Below are 19698 nucleotides of genomic sequence, written 5' to 3'. Positions count from 1 at the left end.
CGTGACCGATCTAATGATACCGTCTGTTGTTCATCTGTGGCAACCAGGGCCAGACGTCTGTCAGGTCGGGAGGACAAGGGCAAGCGTGAGAGAGTGAGACAAACGAAGGAGCAGCTCTGTGAAAAGAGGAACTTTTTTTTTCTGTGCTCGGCAGTTAGACCTAAATCTATAGTCTGAAGGAAAACATTTGAGTTTCGACGTAAAGAAAAAGAAAGAAAATATCGGCAAAATGATGACCCAGGTGGAGACCACGGTGCACTATGATAACGGCTACGAGGATGAGTATATGATCCAGGAGGAAGAGTGGGACAGGGACATGTTACTAGACCCTGCCTGGGAACAACAACAGAGGAAAGTACGTAAAAAATCGTCTGTTTCTGAAAAAAGTCTAAAACTATCGAGCGTTAGCTAATATTATTTTAGAGAGAAATTAAACAGCTTGGTCTTTTCTTACTCAGAATTGTGTAACTTTAGATGTTATGGTAATTTTTTAATATTTCTATGTAAAAATATATATTTTACATATGTACACAGTAGTACAGTTCATAACTTTGGGCTAACAGTAAAAAAAAAAAAAGTCTTGAGAGACGTTAAGCACGCCGAGTCGGGGAGATAAACTTCCGGTTAACCTTGTCAAAATAAAATCAGTTCAGCGGGTTCATCGCGACAAGTCACGCTGCTGAAGTATTTTGATCTCTTTACTGGACATTTTGTTCTTGGATGTTGGGATAGGGTAGCTGTTATTCGTATCACTGATAGACATTACCCAAAATATAGTTCAGTGAGGTCGGGAGCAAGTTATAGAGGTACACAAGTTATACAACCACAACTACACAGCTTGAATTTTGCCTTAAGAAGTCAGTGGCCGTTGGGGTTACTTCACCCACCTCTGGTAAACGTAACGTTTAGTTTTATTTTTAAAGGTGGCATTGGTTAACCTCCGGTGTGGTCCTCGCTAAGTGCCGCAGACCTGACGCAGATAGGGTCCAGTGCGTGAGGCGTGAGGGACGGATGCGGTGGTGGGTACCAGCTAACAATAGCTGTACCTTCCAGCGGCTCTCCAGACTGCTGCCTCTCCACTGATACGCGAGGAATGCGAGCTGTCAACAGATGCTTCTAACACATGATGACGCTCTTGGGATTAGAATGGACGCTCCATCTAATTTTAACCTCGGGACCAAAAGGCATTAGTAGGGTTAATCCAGTGTCCTTGGTGCGGAATTCTTTTGTTTATAGAAACCACGTAGAAAAATTGTACCAGCACCAACTCGACTCGATATAGCCTCGGCCCCCAACACCGTCAGTTGGTTTTAGGGCTTTAAAAATTGGCTGGGACCTTATACTGCAGCTCTTTGCACAACTGGAGTCCATCAGCTCCTCCATGCCCTTCGTAACCTCCTGTGGCCTGCGCAGGGATGATAAAACTGTATTTTTGGCAACACCAGGCAGCAACACCACAGTCCATATACACAGCTATTTTTTCCACTCTTTATCTAATTTTGAGTTGATAAGTGGTCATTGGAGGGTGGTTTGAGTTTTTTCTGTTCCTTTGTGCCCCAGTTTGACGCTCAATATTAGCACCCACACTGTGCTGCAGCTTCTATTTGTTGAAAATGGAACAAAATTGCTCTATTACTGATATCTATTGTCATTTTTTCCAAAATATTATCTCCTATACCATGGTGCAATTAGCTTATTTTAATTCTAGTTGTGGTTGCTATATATTATTGCTTATATGGAGCCCTTTTTAAATCTATTGCCTAATTCATATGAGTTCATCAAGGAGATTGATGACAGAGCAGAGTAGGCACAGCCAGGGTGCTCGGTTTCATTGAGCGAAAGTGATGAAATGTGACTGATACATAGTGAATACCCATACAGAAAAGAAATAGTAAAAACTTATATGTGATTACTCATGAAAGTGGCCACTTTCATGAGTAAATCATATAAGGCTTACATGATTTACTCATGAAAGTGGCCACTTTCGCATTACTTTCATACATTGTTTTAGTAAGTATCCAAAACATACAAGTTTCATTATATAATTTTTCAAGGGATCTTATATCTGTTTTCACACTTATATGCTTTTCATACAAGTTTCACACAAGACAGATACAAACTTTATAAGATTTATATATATCTTTTCCATATGGGTATCCTTCATCTAAGTTAAACCAAGTGAAAATAGTCATCCATGATCCGCTGATGTGGCTAGGTCTTTCCAAAATGTTAAGCATCCAGTTCGCTTTTATTTTCCATCCTCCAGGTCTCAGCCTGCCAGCCTCTGACCTAGTGAGCCCCCAAAGGCATCCGTCAGTTCAGTGACAGGGTCGGTCCTCACTGGATGTGATTCATAAATATTTTTAGCTTTAATCGTCACCGGGCAGTAGAGGGCGGGGATGCTTGGAAAGTAGGGTTCTGCGGATAGTGGCAGAGCCAGATTTGGAGGACCAGCAGACAAAGTTTTTTTTTACAAGGAAGGCAGCGGCTCATTGTCACACACACACACCCGAGGGACTCACTCAGTGTGGAATGGGGATGGCCTTTACTCTAATGCCTGTAATATTCTGATTTTGCTCCGGCACCTGCGGGGCGAGAAGCTGAGTGGCTGGCTGGGCATGCATATGCAGTCCTCCTGGGTACAAGGTTGTCCGTGGATCAGTGCTGGAAAATCCTAAAATATTTTCCCCATGTCACTCTAGAGTATTTATTTATTCACATATAAATCTAGAAAGTATGCAAGTAAAGTCACAAAAATGTAAAATTAGCTCATTTAAAATGTTCTTCTGTGCTTCTTTTTAGATAGACATCAGCTGTGATCTTTTCCTCTCATGGGCTAAAATCACAATTTTTCTTAAAAGGAAATGAAACTCAAAGGAAAAAGTGCAAAAGTCAACCCAGTTTATCTTTTCACTGAAAACTATTTATTTTTAATAAAATCAGTAAATGCTTTCATTCTCTACTCCTGTTAATGGAGATGAAAGGTAAAATTGAAACATGTTATCAGGAAGTGTAGCATACGCAAATATCACACTACAGCTCGTTGTTTATGTACAATTTTTATCATGTAGTTGATTAGTTCAATGATTCATACATCTAAACATAGAAACTAGGGATGGGCAAAAGTGTAAATATTTAGTACAATTTTGTCTACCAATAATTATTGGGGAAGAAAAAACAAGATGAAACTGTTATTGTGGCGCATCATTTTGCAATACTGCTCCCACATTGCCTTTCAAAACATGCTTGTCCTTCATTTCTGCCCCTCCATAAAAGCCTGAACTCATTCTCTGCCAGACTGTGGCAGATATATTTCAATTTGCATTTATTTCTTTATTTAGAGTGCTGAATTGTAATTAAAGTTCAAGGAAATTCAGTCACTTAAAAGACAATTGTCTTCACTTTTTTAAAGTTTAATTTTCCAAGGTCTACGAATAACCGAGTTTAAATGATCATGATATCAGTACTGACCAACATAAATAATGATTTTTTTTCTTTTGCCATAGTTGGGCAGCCCAAATTGAAACTTGATTTCTATCTAATGATAGTGAGCTGTTGAAATGTTTATATTTTCTGTGTGGCAGAGGGTAATATTTACAACATCCAGATCCATTACTCATCCTTGTGGCATATCTTTCAAATTATTCTAAATGAGAATTTTTAATGTGCCCATCATTCATTCACTCCTGGCTTGTCTCCACACTTCATCGGCAATGCCTGTGGTCTGGAAGAACGGCACACGTGTACTGTGATAGAGCTATCTCCATGCAGCTGTAACATATCAACGTGTCATATTCGAAGTGGCAAAATAGTGACAGAAAGTGACGTGAGGGGAAAACTTGTCCCTCGTCCACGTGACATTTTCACTCATGTTGACGTTCTTCTTCCCCGTCTTTTATCATGAGGCACGGCAGAGCAGTCTAAATTTATCACCTTATATCAGCTGGAATGTGCTCTGTGGTCGGCTCCCAGCTTTCATCCTTACAGTGCTCAGCGTCCATGAACTCTGCTGCTAGCTATTGATAGAGGCTTTATAAAAATAGGCGAAAGACAATGAGCCTGTCTTAACTTGATTTACAGTATTTGAGTTCCAAACATGGAGTACATTTGTTCTGATAGGTGTTAGCTATGGAACCATTGTAGGAAATGTTGAAACTTAACACTAATGTTTAACTAATGGACAATCGACTTGGTTATAGTCCTAAGTGAAGATCCCAGTTTGTTTAGGTTTACTGTAAAGAGGAATAGCTTGTAGTTTAATCCACTAAAAAAGTGATATAAATTTTTAGAAGTGAGTATAACTGCCAGTTAAACAAAAATGCCCCCAAAAGTGAAGAAAACTTAACTGACTGCTGTAAATTTCTTTTCGTTTTTGAGTCAAATCCGATTTTTATTGAGCTGGGAATCCTTTTTCTGTTAGACCTTCACAGCTTGGTGTAACTCCCACCTGAGGAAAGCTGGTGTTCAAATTGAAAACATTGAGGAGGACTTCAGGAATGGACTCAAACTCATGCTGCTGCTGGAAGTTATCTCAGGTTGGAGCACTAAAGAGAGTTTTCATTTTCTTGCCTTTTTTTAGTGTTTCAGTCAGCTTTCTTTCTGTGTCTTATTAGCTGAGGTTATATGCACACCATATTGTGTTTGCAGGAGAGAGGCTACCCAAGCCAGATAGAGGGAAGATGCGGTTTCATAAGATCGCAAATGTTAACAAAGCTTTGGACTTCATCACAAGTAAAGGAGTCAAACTGGTTTCAATAGGAGCCGAAGGTACCTGTGCACGTCCTGTGTATGAATATAATGTAACCATTTAGGGATGCAAGAGTTGGAACCAGGAATTTTTACCTTGTGAAATAATCTGCTGGAGACACTTTTTTGTTTCAGAGATTGTGGATGGGAATGTAAAGATGACTCTTGGAATGATTTGGACTATAATCCTCCGCTTTGCCATTCAGGACATATCTGTGGAAGGTGAGGTTAGCACACACAGTCCAGGAACATATAGGTGCTTCAAGCTACGTGACAACATACCAAGACCTTTCCTGTAAAATGGGCATTTTCGCATCTGACTGTGCAAATAAGCACAATTAATCCACACATATAGATAGACACAACAGACTGGATTACTTTATTAAATAAAAACCAGCATCCTTCCTGCTTGTTTTTGGCCAGTTTATAAATAAAAGTGCATTTTATGTTCGAGTAAATTAAACATCACTTAAAAAATGCTAAAAATTCCATCATCATTCTGTTGACTTTACTTTGGTGGGTAATAATATATGTATTTGCACAAAAAACCCTGCAAACGAAATGAAAACATTGTTATGGAGTTCACTTGTCACAAAAACAAGTTGTATGATATATCAGTGCACAGAATGCTTGTGTAGTATGTGCCAAATGAGAAAGCTGACCACACGTTTAAATGGCAAATACATGTTCTCCTCAGAAACATCTGCCAAGGAAGGGCTTCTACTGTGGTGTCAAAGAAAGACTGCCCCCTACAGGAATGTTAATGTCCAAAACTTCCATGTCAGGTGAGTATGACACACTGTATTGTGACCACTGAATTTAGATCTTGTAAACCAGGTGTCTATAATCTATTATAACATAATGTAGTGGTTGTTAGGTCAATAGGTTCATCTAATAGCATGATATCAATACTAAGTTCTTCTGTAGATGACTTTAGTAATACAAAATATAAAAAGGAGGATAGAGGGTAGCATCAGGGAAATGTTACCACCGCTTTAATGGTGAATATCGGAGCTGGACTCGAGAAATTTCATCTTTATGACCTGACATGTTTATTCTCTGTATTGACTGGTGAAGCTGGAAGGATGGCCTGGCCTTCTGCGCCCTGATTCACAGACACAGACCCGACCTCCTCGACTACTCTAAGCTCAACAAGGTGTTGTGTGGTTTCGCTTGCTGTGTTTCAAGCTTGCACAATAACACTTTGATTTCCACAAACATAAGAAGCACAGTTTTGTCCGCTTTGTGGAAAAGAAGTCTTTATTTACTACTAGAAGATTACACAATTGATCTCTTTACTCTGCTAATAACTCGCTTGCAGTGGTCATCTGTTTGACAAACTAATTTGTGTTTTAACGATCCTGGGGTGTTGTGTTGTGTCTCTTTTGGATATTCTTAGAAATATGTGGCATTTCAAAGGACAAGATCTACATGTTAGTGATTTAATGTGATGTAAGGTGTTTGTAGGAAGTCTGCTGTGTTGTGTTATTAATGTGTTATTTGGCTAATGGTTATAATCCGGCTTTAATTTATGAATGTGTTTCTCTCTATTGTGAGTGCACTCATTTAGTATCGCCTCATGCTTCATTATGCTTAAGCAAATCAGTTTACCTAGCACACAATTTCATCATAATTAGCATGAAAACTGCAACTTTTATTTCAATTTTATTGCTGTGTTTTTGTGCAACCCGCTGCGCCCATTACCAGATTAGATTTAAAAGGCTCCCTTGTTAACAAGGGGTTACCACATGGTGGAAATATATGGCCTCTACACTCTGAAGAGTCTTGACTTTTCTCTGCATTTGAAACCTACTTAATGACTAGAGTATCAGTGTGAAGCATTTTAGGTCAAAAATGTATGTCTCAGTTAAATGTTCTGGTTTAGCAGATGTCCAGGATTCAGGTGAGGGCCTCGGTGAGCTGCTTATTTGCTGCGTGTTTGCAGAGGGCTAGAGAGCACAGCTCACAGCCCTCCCTTGTTCGCCAAGTAGCGATAATACACAAGTAAACTTTTCTCTCCTGGAAGAAGGTGCTGTGTTAGCCAGATGGAAAGGGCAAGGCTGCTATAGGACTATTTGAGGTGTCATGCTTTAACTGCCAGGTGTGAGTTCATAAAAAGATGTTTTTCTTCCCTTTTTAAGCCTTAAAAAAATCACAGCCAGCATAGCTGACCTCACATCAGAACATTTAGTTTGCTCGGGCCATATGTTCCCTGTTACTGTAAATATATAGCAGGGGAACCACCTTGGAAGGATATGAAGAGTGACTTTTCATTCATTTTGTGATCAGAGGCACTCACTTTTCTACACACAGCTGACTGGCCTGACTTGGAGTCAACCCTGAATAGTCACAGAAACATGAGCTTAGTCCCTGCAGAGCGCAGGCTTAGCTTTACCTCTGCCATTGTCCATGCTGTCACGTCGTATTCCCCATTTAGAGGCCACCGGTGCACATAAAAGTCAGGAAGACATCTATACGCATTACACTCATAACATCACAGTGATACTTATTAATCGCCGCAAGGACGGTGATACTTTTATTAGAAAATAATGAAAGTATATACAATGATTCAAATGGACAATGTAAACAAACCATGCTGGCTAGTAATATACTTCAGTACACTATTTCTTGCTACAGCCTTTTATTCACACTTTTTGTGTCTTTGAGATCCATGTTCACACACTCAGTCACACCTGAACTTCAGTTCTGCTCATGCTGCTTGGAGACAGTTGCATTGTGCATCAGGCAACCTTTGAATCTGGCTCCAGGTGAGCGAGTTTGTTAAGCCTGTTGAGACAGCTCTTGTCAGGGACACATACACAGACACACACACAGAAGGCTCGAGGTATTCTTATTTCCATTCCTCTATGCCATCAGTTTACCACCCAGTCCATCTATCTATCTTTCTTGTACCGGATATGTGAGCAGCTGCCCCTGTCATGTTGTGCACCACCCCTACCCTCTACCTTTGAGGAACAGCGGTACAGTGATAGGGACAGCAGCATGATAGTATGATTCCTTTACCCCTTTGCACTCTTAGTGACAGCCCCATCAGCAGCAGAGGGATTCACTGTCAGCTTTTGGCTCAAGGCACAACTCCTGTCCTGTCAAACACTTGTATTTTCCTGTCACAGTAACTAGTATGAAAAAGGAGGAATGCATTTCTTTAAAACAATTCCATTAAAAAATAAGAAGAGGTATAGAGAGTAATAAACATCTGCTGGTTATAGATTATTAAATGCTTCCCCTTTCATCATCTCTTATGCAACAGACTAAAACAGCAATTCCTTAATCAAACAAAGAAAAAAAATCAATCATATTCATAATAAAGGGCAGATGGAGATAAATAAATGGTATTTATTTGAGACATAACTGACCTTTCCTGTGAATGTGATCTAATCAACAAATAAAGAATTAAACTGGTATTAAAGTTCTTTGGAAACTAAGAGATGTAATTTCTAAGGTTTTGCAAGGATCTAGTTGAGGGCTAGTAAATGTGCATGTAGATTATATGACCATCACATGTTTTGTGCCTTGATTGCATGGATTTCAGTGGTGTTGTAAGTGTGGCACTGGTGTACAGTGATGTTCTGTGTTCTTATTTAGGATGATCCTCTGGGGAACTTGAACCTGGCTTTTGACATAGCAGAAAAACACCTGGACATTCCAAAAATGCTGGATGCAGAGGGTAATATTTTATGTAGTGGAAAAATATGAGTTTTTTGTGTCCTGTTTATGGTAATGGGTGCTAACAATGTATATCTATTGTTTTGGATGAATCTCCTTCACAGGGGTCCAAATATCAACCACATAGATTTCTGTCACATATAATTATCTTCATATCTAACTGCATTTTTGTTATGTCTGAACGGAAGTGAAAACCATAAAAAATATCTCCTTCTATTATCCAATGTAGCTGTAGTTTCCTTTAAATTCTTTCTGCCACCTTGACTTTTCATCCCTCTTCATGCCACAGATATCATCAACACCCCCAAGCCCGATGAGAGAGCCATCATGACCTATGTGTCCTGCTTTTACCATGCTTTTGCTGGAGCTGAGCAGGTAGTTTTGTCTGTCTTTTTTTCAATAGCACCATGTTATTCTGAGAATATCAAAAAAAAAAAAAAAAATATATATATATATATATATTTATATATTATATATATATATATATATATATATATATATATATATATATATACTCAGTGTGATTTAGACACAGCACACTGATTAAAAATCCTTGCCATCTTAGTTCTCTGATCTAATTACATTATTATTGTCCCCGTGCTCTCAGGCGGAGACTGCTGCCAACAGGATCTGTAAGGTGCTTGGAGTAAACCAAGAGAATGAGAAACTGATGGAAGAATATGAGAGACTGGCCAGTGAGGTAAAGTTTAAATATAATGATGGCACTTTGTGTCATGAAAGATTTTTCAAAGTGATGTGCTTTTTGGATAACAGTGATTAAGGTACAGTATTAGTACATTTTTGTTTGTCCTCTGTTTATTATGGGCTGTTCAAATTAAAAGTTCAAAAACAAAATTTTCTCTCTCTACTCAAATATCTCACTGATGTTACAAACTGAGATCCATCTGCTGGAAAAATCAATTATTTATCACCACTCTCTTGCCACTCCACTTATTCCCATGTTGTCCTTGTGTTTTCCAGCTGCTGGAGTGGATCCGCCGCACCACTCCCTGGCTGGAGAATCGGACCCCAGAGAAGACCATGGCAGAGATGCAACGGAAGCTGGAGGACTTCAGGGACTACAGACGCCAGCACAAGCCCCCGAAAGTGCAGGAGAAGTGCCAGCTGGAAATTAACTTCAACACCCTTCAGACCAAGTTGCGCATCAGCAACCGGCCTGCCTTTATGCCCTCTGAGGGGAAGATGGTATCTGTAAGTCACAACTTCATATTCATTCATTCATGATTGAGTCTTGCGATCAGTTCTGTTGTGGTTCAGACACTAAAGATTGCATTGTGTTGACAGGATATAGCCAGTGCATGGCAGGGTCTGGAGCAGGCAGAGAAAGGGTACGAGGAATGGCTTCTTACAGAGATCCGTAGGCTTGAGAGGGTGGACCACCTTGCAGAAAAGTTTCGCCAAAAAGCAACTAATCATGAGAACTGGGCCAGCGGTCAGTTGTAGTTTGTGTATTTACCTTTTTGATTGCTGTTGATGTGTCTATAGGTCCACGTGTTTATCTTGGCCAAGCACTTTATATAGAGTGCATTTTACTGTTTAGATTTCCTCATAATGAAATGTTATTGAAGGTTAATTTCTGCATCTGTAATGACCAGATAAGGACTGTTTTTAGTAGAACCTTATTATTATCTCAATATTCCTTTTTCATATGTGACATTCAGGTAAAGAGCTGTTCCTTTCCCAGAAGGACTACGAAACAGCCACACTGACAGAAATCAGAGCACTGCTTCGAAAACACGAGGCCTTTGAGAGTGACTTGGCAGCCCACCAGGACAGAGTGGAGCAGATTGCTGCCATTGCACAGGAACTAAAGTATGCACTCCCAACAGCAGATGTATGCAGTCACGTATCACCGAAATCCAGGACAGGAGAAATAATAGTAAAGTCAATGAAATTAATCTTGTTTTTTCTTTCATGCACACTTCATGCACAAATGCACATGCATTGTTTTTTGGCTTTAGACCCAGTACAACCCACCGGTGATTACTGGGTTAAATTATGGGTGACAAGCAATAGAGGTCACTGCTGTCCTCTCACACAGAAAATAAGCTATGGTTCATGCATCTCAAATGCATGTGAATTAACTGTTAACCACTTAAGAACCACTAGATGCCAAGGCAGAGGTTAGGTAGCCATTAGAGGTATTCTTAGTTAAGATTTTAAGTACTCAGAAATGAGAAAGGTGTGGCTCATGGGACTTCTGAGATTTTTTTCAATCAGTGCACAATGATAGATGTGAATACAGAGCGTTTGTTGTTTTATATTTGAAAACACTGAGGAAAAAAGAGAAGGAATCAGTTATTGAGGGATAGCTCAGTAGGTAGAGTGTTTGCACCATGATCCCCCCCAATCAGGGATTCAAATCCACCGAACGGCTACACTGAGATACCCTTTGGTAGGTGCCCGGTGCTTCACTGAGTGAATGGGTTAAATGCAGAGGACTAAGCAATTTCCTATGGGATTAATAAAGTATACATTATTATTATTGACCAAAATGCTGGTTTTCTGTTAAAAGTAAGACTAAAACTTCACTGAGATCATAATGCGCTGGGATGCAGTCATATTTTCAAAGTTATTATGTGAACACATACCTTAAATATTATTTCCTCCTAGGCTGGAAAGAGACTGATCCTGTTAAGGATGTGGTCTCTAACACAGAGGTGCATGCTGTCCTTCTCTTTGGCTCACTCTCTCCTCCACCTACTGACACAAATGATACGGCTGTCTCATTTTTGCATAATCCAGCGAGTTCAGAAGTAAATTCTATACCTGAAGCTAATTCTGTGTAATGATTTACTGGAACCTACTCAGTCTCTGGAGCAACTCAACCTAGCCCAGTTATATGCTTTCCTTCACCTCTATTTCATGCAGGTGATGAAGGAAATTTTGAACACAGTAAGGGTGGGAAACCTGTGAGCTTGATTTTGCACTACATCTCTCTTTTGAACCTTTTACCAACCTGGTGAGTTGAGTTGCTATGCAGCTATCTATGACCATCTAGGTGAAGACAGAGAAACAAAGACCAAGGCTTTCTGCCAGTGCCTCCATATGTATATCCACATGCCAACCATTATGCCTCAGCTGGGGAAGCTTCACAATACCATGAGACACCATTTGGCGCAAAGCCGCACTACCTCTTTGTGATTCGTCAGCTTCTTCATTACACAGTGCCACATTTACATGCTGAACACGAGGCTAGCAGAGTTCATCAGAATAATGTCTGCCGTGAGAGATACCATCTCCCAGCCATCTTCAGCCACCCCCACTGGGACACAGGTTACCAGTGGACCTCCACTGCACACAAGACTCTACCAAAGACAAAAAGCATTTTTAATTTTTGTTTTTTTCAAATAGCTTGAAGCGGTCTGGGGTTAAGGCAACTCTTATTCCTGTAGTTTACCGTATGATGTATTTTGACCTTTTCCATTGAATGACATCTCAATAAAATGCTACATGAACCCTGTTCACTGTTTTCCTTTGAGGTCACTTATACTTTCACCTAAAAGTGCAGCTTCAGATGCTCATCCAGGGAAAGCAGTGACAGAGTCTCAACACTGTGATGATTTTGGTGGTGCATTTTCTGTAAATGAGTGCCTAAACCTGAATACTAATTCAAGCAGTTTTAAACGCTCTGAAGTTCAAAGCCAAGAGCCCTTTTTTCTTCCAAGACTGAGCTGAATATGTTCTGTTTTTTCATGTGTTAAACTTTAATTTAAAGTCACCTTGCAGTCCTCATTATTATTTATTATAGCTATTTGCTCTCAAATTTTCTTTTCTTTGTTGTTTTACCTCAACTTAATACAGTTTTCTCATGCAGTAGGATTTACATATCTCTATATCATACTATATATTCTGTATACCACAACTCTAACCAGTGCTGGTGGGTGGATGGGGCTCTGTTTTCCAGAAGTAAAAATGGCACAACAGGTTTATTTTTCTTTTCCTAGTGAGTTGGACTACCATGATGTTGCTGCTGTTAACCAGCGCTGCCAAAGCATCTGTGACTTATGGGACAAGCTGGGAACGCTGACTCAGAAGAGGAGAGAGGCACTGGAGGTAAGAACAAAATTTCACTTGTGAGTGTATGACTGAAGGGGATTTATGGCAAAGGCTTTAGGTATTAATCCATTATAGCTGTAGAGATCTTAAAAGTTCTCAAGTTCTTTGTATATATTAAGTCCCCACAAGAGTGTGCTAATGTTCTACGCATTGAACTACCATCAAACGCCAGCTCAATTAAAATTTTAGTCAAAGCATTTTAGATGTCTGTCACTGATGTGAGTGTTGAAGAGACAAGTGATTGAAGGGGACAGATAACTGGATCCCCTCTAAAATCCCTGCCCCGCATAGAAAGGTAAAATAGAAGGGTAGAGGGGATAAAAGAGATATGGATGTAGATGTCATATCCAGAAAGCAACTGGCTAAAAGCCCACTAGCCACTTCCTCTGAGCCATACTGGCCATTCCAGACCCACAAATGTGTGAGGGCCTGGGAAAAGGGCCAAGGATTAAGTCTGAATGACAGGAACAGGGGGCTGTTTATCTCCATCTTCTACTTCCAACTATCTCCCATTGAGGGGAGGGACTCTGTCAGGAACAACCAAGCCAGACTTGGGAGCTGGGGTTAACAAGTCAAAGAAAGTTATGCACACTGCCATCATTCTCAAAACAGGTGAGAGGGTGTTTAAGTCATGCTAAAGTGTAACGCTGAGCTGTGATTAGATATTGTGACAATTTTAGGATTTCAACATTTATAAAACATGTCTGTTATGTTTTGTAATCCTCTCAGCGCACAGAGAAACTGCTGGAAACCATTGATCAGTTGTTCCTAGAATTTGCTAAGAGGTCTGCTCCTTTCAACAATTGGATGGAAGGAGCGATGGAGGATCTGCAGGACATGTTTATAGTGCATACTATTGAAGAGGTTCAGGTAAGTTTACTATATTCTGAGGAGAGCAGCCTTTGGCATTAAGTGCTTATAATGTGATCACAGTGTAATTTTACAGTTTTTCATATAAGCCCATTTAATGGATTCCTCGTGATTGGGTTTCATAATATATAATGTTGTGTTGAAAAAACAAAAATGCTATATAGTGCGCAATGTTTCTATTTGTCACACCCTAAAAAAAACAGCACATAATGTTATCTCTTGGGACAAAATTGACATTTCCATAAAATTTCAACACTTTCCTCTCCTGCTTCCCCTTCCAGAGTCTAATCGCAGCTCATGAGCAGTTCAAAGCTACTCTTCCCGAGGCAGATTCAGAGAGACAGGCCATCTTGGGAATCCACAATGAGGTGCAGAAAATTTCACAGAGCTATGGGATCAAGGCCAGCTTTATCAACTCTTACAGCACTATCACAACTGAAGAGCTTCTCAACAAGTGGGAAAAGGTAGCTACAGTTTTCAAACTGATTTATAGACTCAGAGAGTATATTAAAGGGTAGTCATAGAGATAGTGGACGTAAGAGAACACTATCATTGTTTACTAATACTGATATTTTATGACAGAGGAGTCAGCAATCGCTTAGTAAGTTTGCAATCCAAATCACTATCTCTTAATAAAAATGTAATTTATACAACCAGCAATAATGTATCTGTTCTGTGTATCTGTGCATGTTTTCTAGGTGAAAAAGCTGGTTCCTCAGAGAGATAGTGCCCTCCAGGAGGAGATGGCACGCCAGCATGCCAACGAAAGGCTGAGACGGCAGTTTGCTGCCCAGGCTAATTTGATTGGGCCCTGGATACAGACCAGGATGGAGGTTCAGTATACAGGCTTAATAAGCAAATTCTACATTAATCAAATAAAGTCTGAAATGGAAGAGGATTATTTTCTAATTCATTGTACTTAGACAAGTAGAATAGCAGTTTCATTCCTGATGATGATGATATCTGAATAATACAAAGTAAATTTACTCAGGATATATTTATACACACATGTATATACTCACCTCATAGTTCTTATACAGAGTAAAATTACTGTCAGTCACATGTAATTGGCTCTTTGCAGATTCAGTAAGCAAACCCTCTTCATGACCAGTTTTGATCATAAGATGGGGCTCTTAGAGCCCCATCTTATGATCAAACGAGCTTACGAGCTAACCTCGTGGCATGTACCGTCCTAACAGGAAATAGGGCGCTGCTCCCTGGAGATAGGAGGCACCTTGGAGGACCAGATGACCCAGCTGAAGCAAATCGAGCATGTCATAGTTGCTTATAAACCCAATATTGACAAGTTAGAGGGAGACCACCAGCTAATCCAGGAGTCACTTGTGTTTGATAACAAACACACCAACTACACCATGGAGGTACTGGAAATTGAGTTTTATAGCTACATATACATAGAAAAATACATTGATTCTTAAAGTAGGTTTGTCAACATAAACTTGGATTTCCAGAGTCTTTTAACATTTCTGGTCTGTCAACACAGCACATCCGTGTTGGGTGGGAGCTGCTCCTCACAACCATCGCCCGAACTATCAATGAGATTGAGACCCAGATCCTGACCCGGGATGCTAAGGGCATCAGTCAGCAGCAGATGAATGAGTTCAGATCGTCTTTCAACCACTTTGACAGGGTACAGCGTTTTGCCATTTCACTTCACTAGAGCCATTTTCTGCCTATTCCAGTGGCCGATGTAAAGCAATCTCAGTAGCTCAGAAGAAGAGCAGGGGGTAGCCCAGTTTTGAGAGATGTGTCTTGAGCTTATGAGCATCAAAACCCAGGTGTTAACTCTTATGTGGTATTTGTGACATCCATAAACTGTATAAAACACGGATGTAGCGACAGCAGCTTTACATGTTGGTCAGTGCAGTCTCTCTGTAAAGCTGGGTGTTTTTGGCACTGCCGTCTCAGTATTTTGTAACGTTATGTGGTGAGCGAGGATTGGATCTCTCTATGAAGCTGAGCAACACTGCATGCTCATTAGCTAATGACTTGTGATTGATGAACCAATGAGCATACCGTTTTATCTTCCTTCCTCACTCTAATGGGGACCATAATTTACAAATTATGTTTTAGTTATTTACTTGAAGCTAGCAGTTGTGCCCATAAAGTCTGGCTGTAAACCTGCATGAAAAAGAAAGCAGGTTTAAACTTCATTGGCTTTACTTTTCAGATCTAGAAGCTACATCCATGTTTTAAATACTGTCTCTGATACTTGCTAAATCCCATCCAGTTCAAAGTGCAATCTTCTGCACTCACCCCTATATTTAATATGAAGGTTGGTCAGGACTAAAGGTGAAGATTAAACATTTTTACTGGTATCTTGCTGTGAAAGTATTAAAATATCTAAGTATTTCTCTCTCTATATATATTTGGTTAAGATTATTTTTATATAGTAAAACTTCAATGATAGATGACTTACTCAAGCATGTCTCAAACGTATTCAAGTCACATCTGTACAGCCACATACTGGTTCCCCTCACCATGATGGAGTAACAGCTTGGATAATACACCCAACAAATTCCAATCTCATTACAAAACTGACAATGCTGCAGCTTTTTGTGATTGATAAGAATGCTTTGGATCTGTGTTTCCAACTTCCATGCGCCCAGTTTCAGTGTGAATGCACGTGCATGTGCCATATTAGCCTTTAAGCTTTTTTATCATGAAATCTTCAACTTTTATCAAAACTTTTATCTTTTCTGTATTTCTCTGACAACACTTTCTGAAATTTGGCGTCTGGTTTGTAGAAGAAGAATGGAGCAATGGAAACAGATGACTTCAGAGCCTGCCTCATCTCCATGGGATATGACTTGGTAAGGCGCTTCACTGTTATTTGGATGCAGCTGTGTTATTAGTAAATTCTGCAATTGTTTGATTTTCACACATACAGTCACACATACATGCAGTCATTATGGGTCTTCATTCACGCCTATTTCAGGGAGAGGTGGAGTTTGCTCGCATAATGATGCTGGTAGACTCCAATGCTACGGGAATCGTTTCCTTCCAGTCTTTCATCGACTTTATGACCAGAGAGACTGCTGATACAGACACTGCCGAGCAGGTTGTGGCATCCTTCCGGATCCTCGCTGCTGATAAGGTGTGTATGGGGCTTACTGGCATATGGGCAGATATTTTTAGCATAAGCTATTCCTGTCATTATTTCCAGGGATTTGCCGCGTCATACTGATTTACGATGTACTTTTTTGTAGATGAGAAACAAATTAAAACAGAAAATGGGAGTAAGAATCTGAAATGCAATTACCTTTCCACGTCCACAGCCTTATATACTTGTAGAGGAGCTCAGGAGAGAACTTCCCCCTGAACAAGCAGAGTATTGCATCATGAGGATGCCACCCTACGCTGGTCATGGAGCACCACCCGGGGCACTGGACTACACTGCCTTCTCCACTGCCCTCTATGGAGAGAGCGATCTTTAACCTGACCAGAAAACCTTTCATCCACCATCCATTAACCTCTCCTCTGCTTTCCCACCCTCCCTCCCTCCCCTCCATCTCATGGTGAAGTTAAGGAATCTATAATGCAAGTTGGATCAAATATACCAAATGGAATGAAAGTCTTTATTGATTAGTTTTCTGACACATTACTCATGCTGAGCATTGTTCTGTTTCTTTAGTACTCATCTTGTGCTGTCTGGCAGAAGATGCTTCCCAAAACATAGAAATAATGATGAAAAAATTGAAATTAGAAGCAATTCAATTTGATTTTTTTTTTGCTTGTGTGGTATGATGATTTGGTTCAGGATCGTGGAATTTAGGTAAAACTGGAAGATACAGGAAATAAAGGAGATTAGTTAGTCATACACCAAAAGGATCGTGGTGTTTCAGTAATTTTTCTGTAAAGAAAATAGTCATTTTTGGCAAGCAATGTTGTGTATTGTTTTATTTTTCCCCACAGTACACTTGTTTTGGGAATAAAATCTTCTGATAAGGCATTTTGACATGCTTCAAGTGAATTACAGTTTGCAAAAGCAATTTCAGACCTACTGCCATCCATCAATAAACAGTGTGTTCCCCAAAAGGCCAAAAATATGCAGTACCAACAGAAGACAAATCGAAAACCACACGAAGGCAAAAGTAAATGTTTGCTCAGTGCTTTGAAAGCTGAAAACACTGTAGACTAAATGTGCAGTATTCACTAATGGTAAGATCAAACATTTGTTGGGTAGTGACAAACTCTAATGCTTACATGTGTCTGGAAAAATGGACAGTAAATTTCAAGAACTGCACATATAATAAATATCAACTATAATACAACAGGTGGTGCCATCATGGGAAAAAATGGCCTAACAATACTAGACTTTGTGGCTGTGGTGTTTATCGAAATCCTTTATTTGTCCAGAAGCTTCCCATTAATTTCAATTAGTAGTAGTTTTCCATGGTAAGCTGAAAAAACCCCAAAGGATCTCAATGTCATATTTATCTTTAAATTGCATTTGAGGAAATTACTGTAAAATGTGGGACAAGAATATTATACTCATGTTCCATACTGTTTGAACATGAAATTTTAAAATTGAGTGGTATTTAAAAATATGGTGATGACAGTGATTTGAGACTAATATAATAAAAAAATAGGCTGGTAAAGTTGTCTTTATTTGATGCTCTAAATAATTAAAAAAGCATCATCATTGAATACTCTACACAGACTGAGCTAAAACATGCCAGAACATACATCCAGTCCAGTCAATATGATTTCAGGTGCAAGCTTTTCCTTTCAAAAGAGAAATATTTCTGGTGTAACTTGTGAGCTCTGACTCTGACACCTCTGATCTCTATAGGTGATGTTCTTATTTTTGGCAGAGACATGGATTTGTTGTATTGATCTAAAACTTCAGGTAGTAAAAACACCTTAAAGAGAAAACAGCTGGCTCCAGTATGACTCTGTTCAGTAAGTTACACTTTGTGCTCCAAGATAATGGATTCATTAAATAAACTTTATAATGCAGCCATTTATTTCAAATGGTGAATGTGTTTCTTTTTATGTTTGTCACCAGATGGGGGGAAAGACCATAATCCACATGTAAACAAGTCCCTGCACAAGAATCTCAAACTGTAAATTTTAGTGGATGCGGATTAATTAGATATAGATATTCCTAAATTTGTATGGGTTGTGCTGCAAGCGAAGAAGTAGTACGTCAATTTGAAGTCAATATGAAGTCAATATGCAAATACATCCAATGGAGGGACTTGGTCTTTCATGACATTTACTCTTCCTCCTCAATTCCATTTTTCTTCTGCTACATGGTTAGCAGTTCATCCCTACCACTCGAGTATATATGCCATCTGAAAGGTTAATGGTATGGTTAATTGGCCTGCTATGATTTTCAGTCAGCAGTCAATGATGGGCAGCTGTGTGTTGTTACCTCCTCATTCTGGAATTGGCCAAGGAGGGTTTGCCATTTCATATTTAAGCGTCTTGCTCATTTATGCAGCTGACAAGCAAAATGGGTTCTTGGGTTCTTGTAAGGTAGCGTGTGGGTAAATAATTATATGCACTTATTCACAAATGTTCATGTTTTAGTGCTTATGACCCTTTTCCCCCCTACAGTCAGTTACCATTCATTGCACTCTTGAGCTGGAACGTGCATGGCTTTCCTGCTAAAGGTAGGAATACACCTTAATGAGATTATAAATCTTATAGATGCTTATTTTAAAAATATATATATATATATCACATGGTTCCTTGGTTTAAACTTACTGTAGATATTTTTCTCTAGATTGGGGCCTGCCTAATCCCAATGATGGTGGGTTCTATAACATAGAGGCACAGCCTCTCCTCCATTATGATTCCCTCCCAGGTGCCCCACCTGTTCCTGCTGATCCAAATGACCCTGCTGTGTCATTCATGCATGACCCAGTAAGGTTGGGAACCTCTAGAGTTCAAACCTTGCCACCCAACTTCAGGGCAACTCCAGGTGGGCTTGGTGAACCTTCTGGTTTTGGTCCTGTGGAAGACTCTACACCTACCTTGTTGTCTGGAACATCTCACCTGAGGCCTGATTTTGGCTTTTCTCCAGCTCAGCTTGAAACGGGTCAACTTGGTCATGATGAAGGGAATCTTGATTATAGTAACTCAGAAAGGGGAACCCATGGGCTGGGCTCTACAACTTCCTTCCAGTCTGGTGCGTTGAGTAAGTATGTAGCCACCTATGAGCATGGAAATTCAGAGAGGGAAACGGAAGATTATTTTCCACCAGTGTTACATGCCTATCCTTTTGCTTTACCTGGAACTGTTTCGCAATACTACCTCAGACCTGCACTACCTGTTGACTGGTTAGCA

At 39.8% G+C, this 19698-nt stretch overlaps 1 protein-coding gene and 1 long non-coding RNA gene across 3 annotated transcripts; both read left to right on the top strand.

Annotated features, from left to right (window-relative positions):
- The first annotated feature begins 20 nt into the window (after positions 1 to 20).
- On the top strand, positions 21 to 18371 carry actn2b (actinin, alpha 2b). Of its 2 annotated transcripts, XM_082557449.1 has the most exons (21): positions 21 to 355; positions 4421 to 4535; positions 4648 to 4767; positions 4882 to 4968; positions 5444 to 5531; positions 5824 to 5902; positions 8353 to 8434; positions 8723 to 8808; positions 9041 to 9133; positions 9415 to 9645; positions 9739 to 9886; positions 10116 to 10266; positions 12402 to 12510; positions 13243 to 13383; positions 13665 to 13847; positions 14082 to 14216; positions 14583 to 14762; positions 14885 to 15031; positions 16149 to 16214; positions 16340 to 16498; positions 16680 to 18371. In XM_082557449.1, the coding sequence occupies exons 1-21, from the start codon at positions 230 to 232 to the stop codon at positions 16836 to 16838; spliced, it is 2685 nt and encodes an 894-aa protein (XP_082413575.1). In that variant the 5' UTR covers positions 21 to 229; the 3' UTR covers positions 16839 to 18371. The 2 variants fall into 2 exon arrangements, with proteins under 2 accessions (XP_082413575.1, XP_082413576.1); XM_082557450.1 differs by lacking the exons at positions 21 to 355; positions 4421 to 4535; positions 4648 to 4767; positions 4882 to 4968; positions 5824 to 5902.
- Positions 18372 to 18834: 463 nt separating this feature from the next.
- LOC309720482 lies at positions 18835 to 19414 on the top strand. Its single transcript, XR_014280494.1, has 3 exons — positions 18835 to 18885; positions 18967 to 19022; positions 19136 to 19414. It is a non-coding gene; the product is annotated as an uncharacterized lncRNA (long non-coding RNA).
- Positions 19415 to 19698: the final 284 nt, after the last annotated feature.

Source organism: Aulonocara stuartgranti (assembly GCF_965226115.1).
Source record: "Aulonocara stuartgranti genome assembly, chromosome: 13".
NCBI classification, from domain to species: Eukaryota; Metazoa; Chordata; class Actinopteri; order Cichliformes; family Cichlidae; genus Aulonocara; species Aulonocara stuartgranti.
The sequence above is the reverse complement of the archived record's forward strand: the minus strand, read 5'-3'. Positions and strand labels throughout refer to the sequence as shown.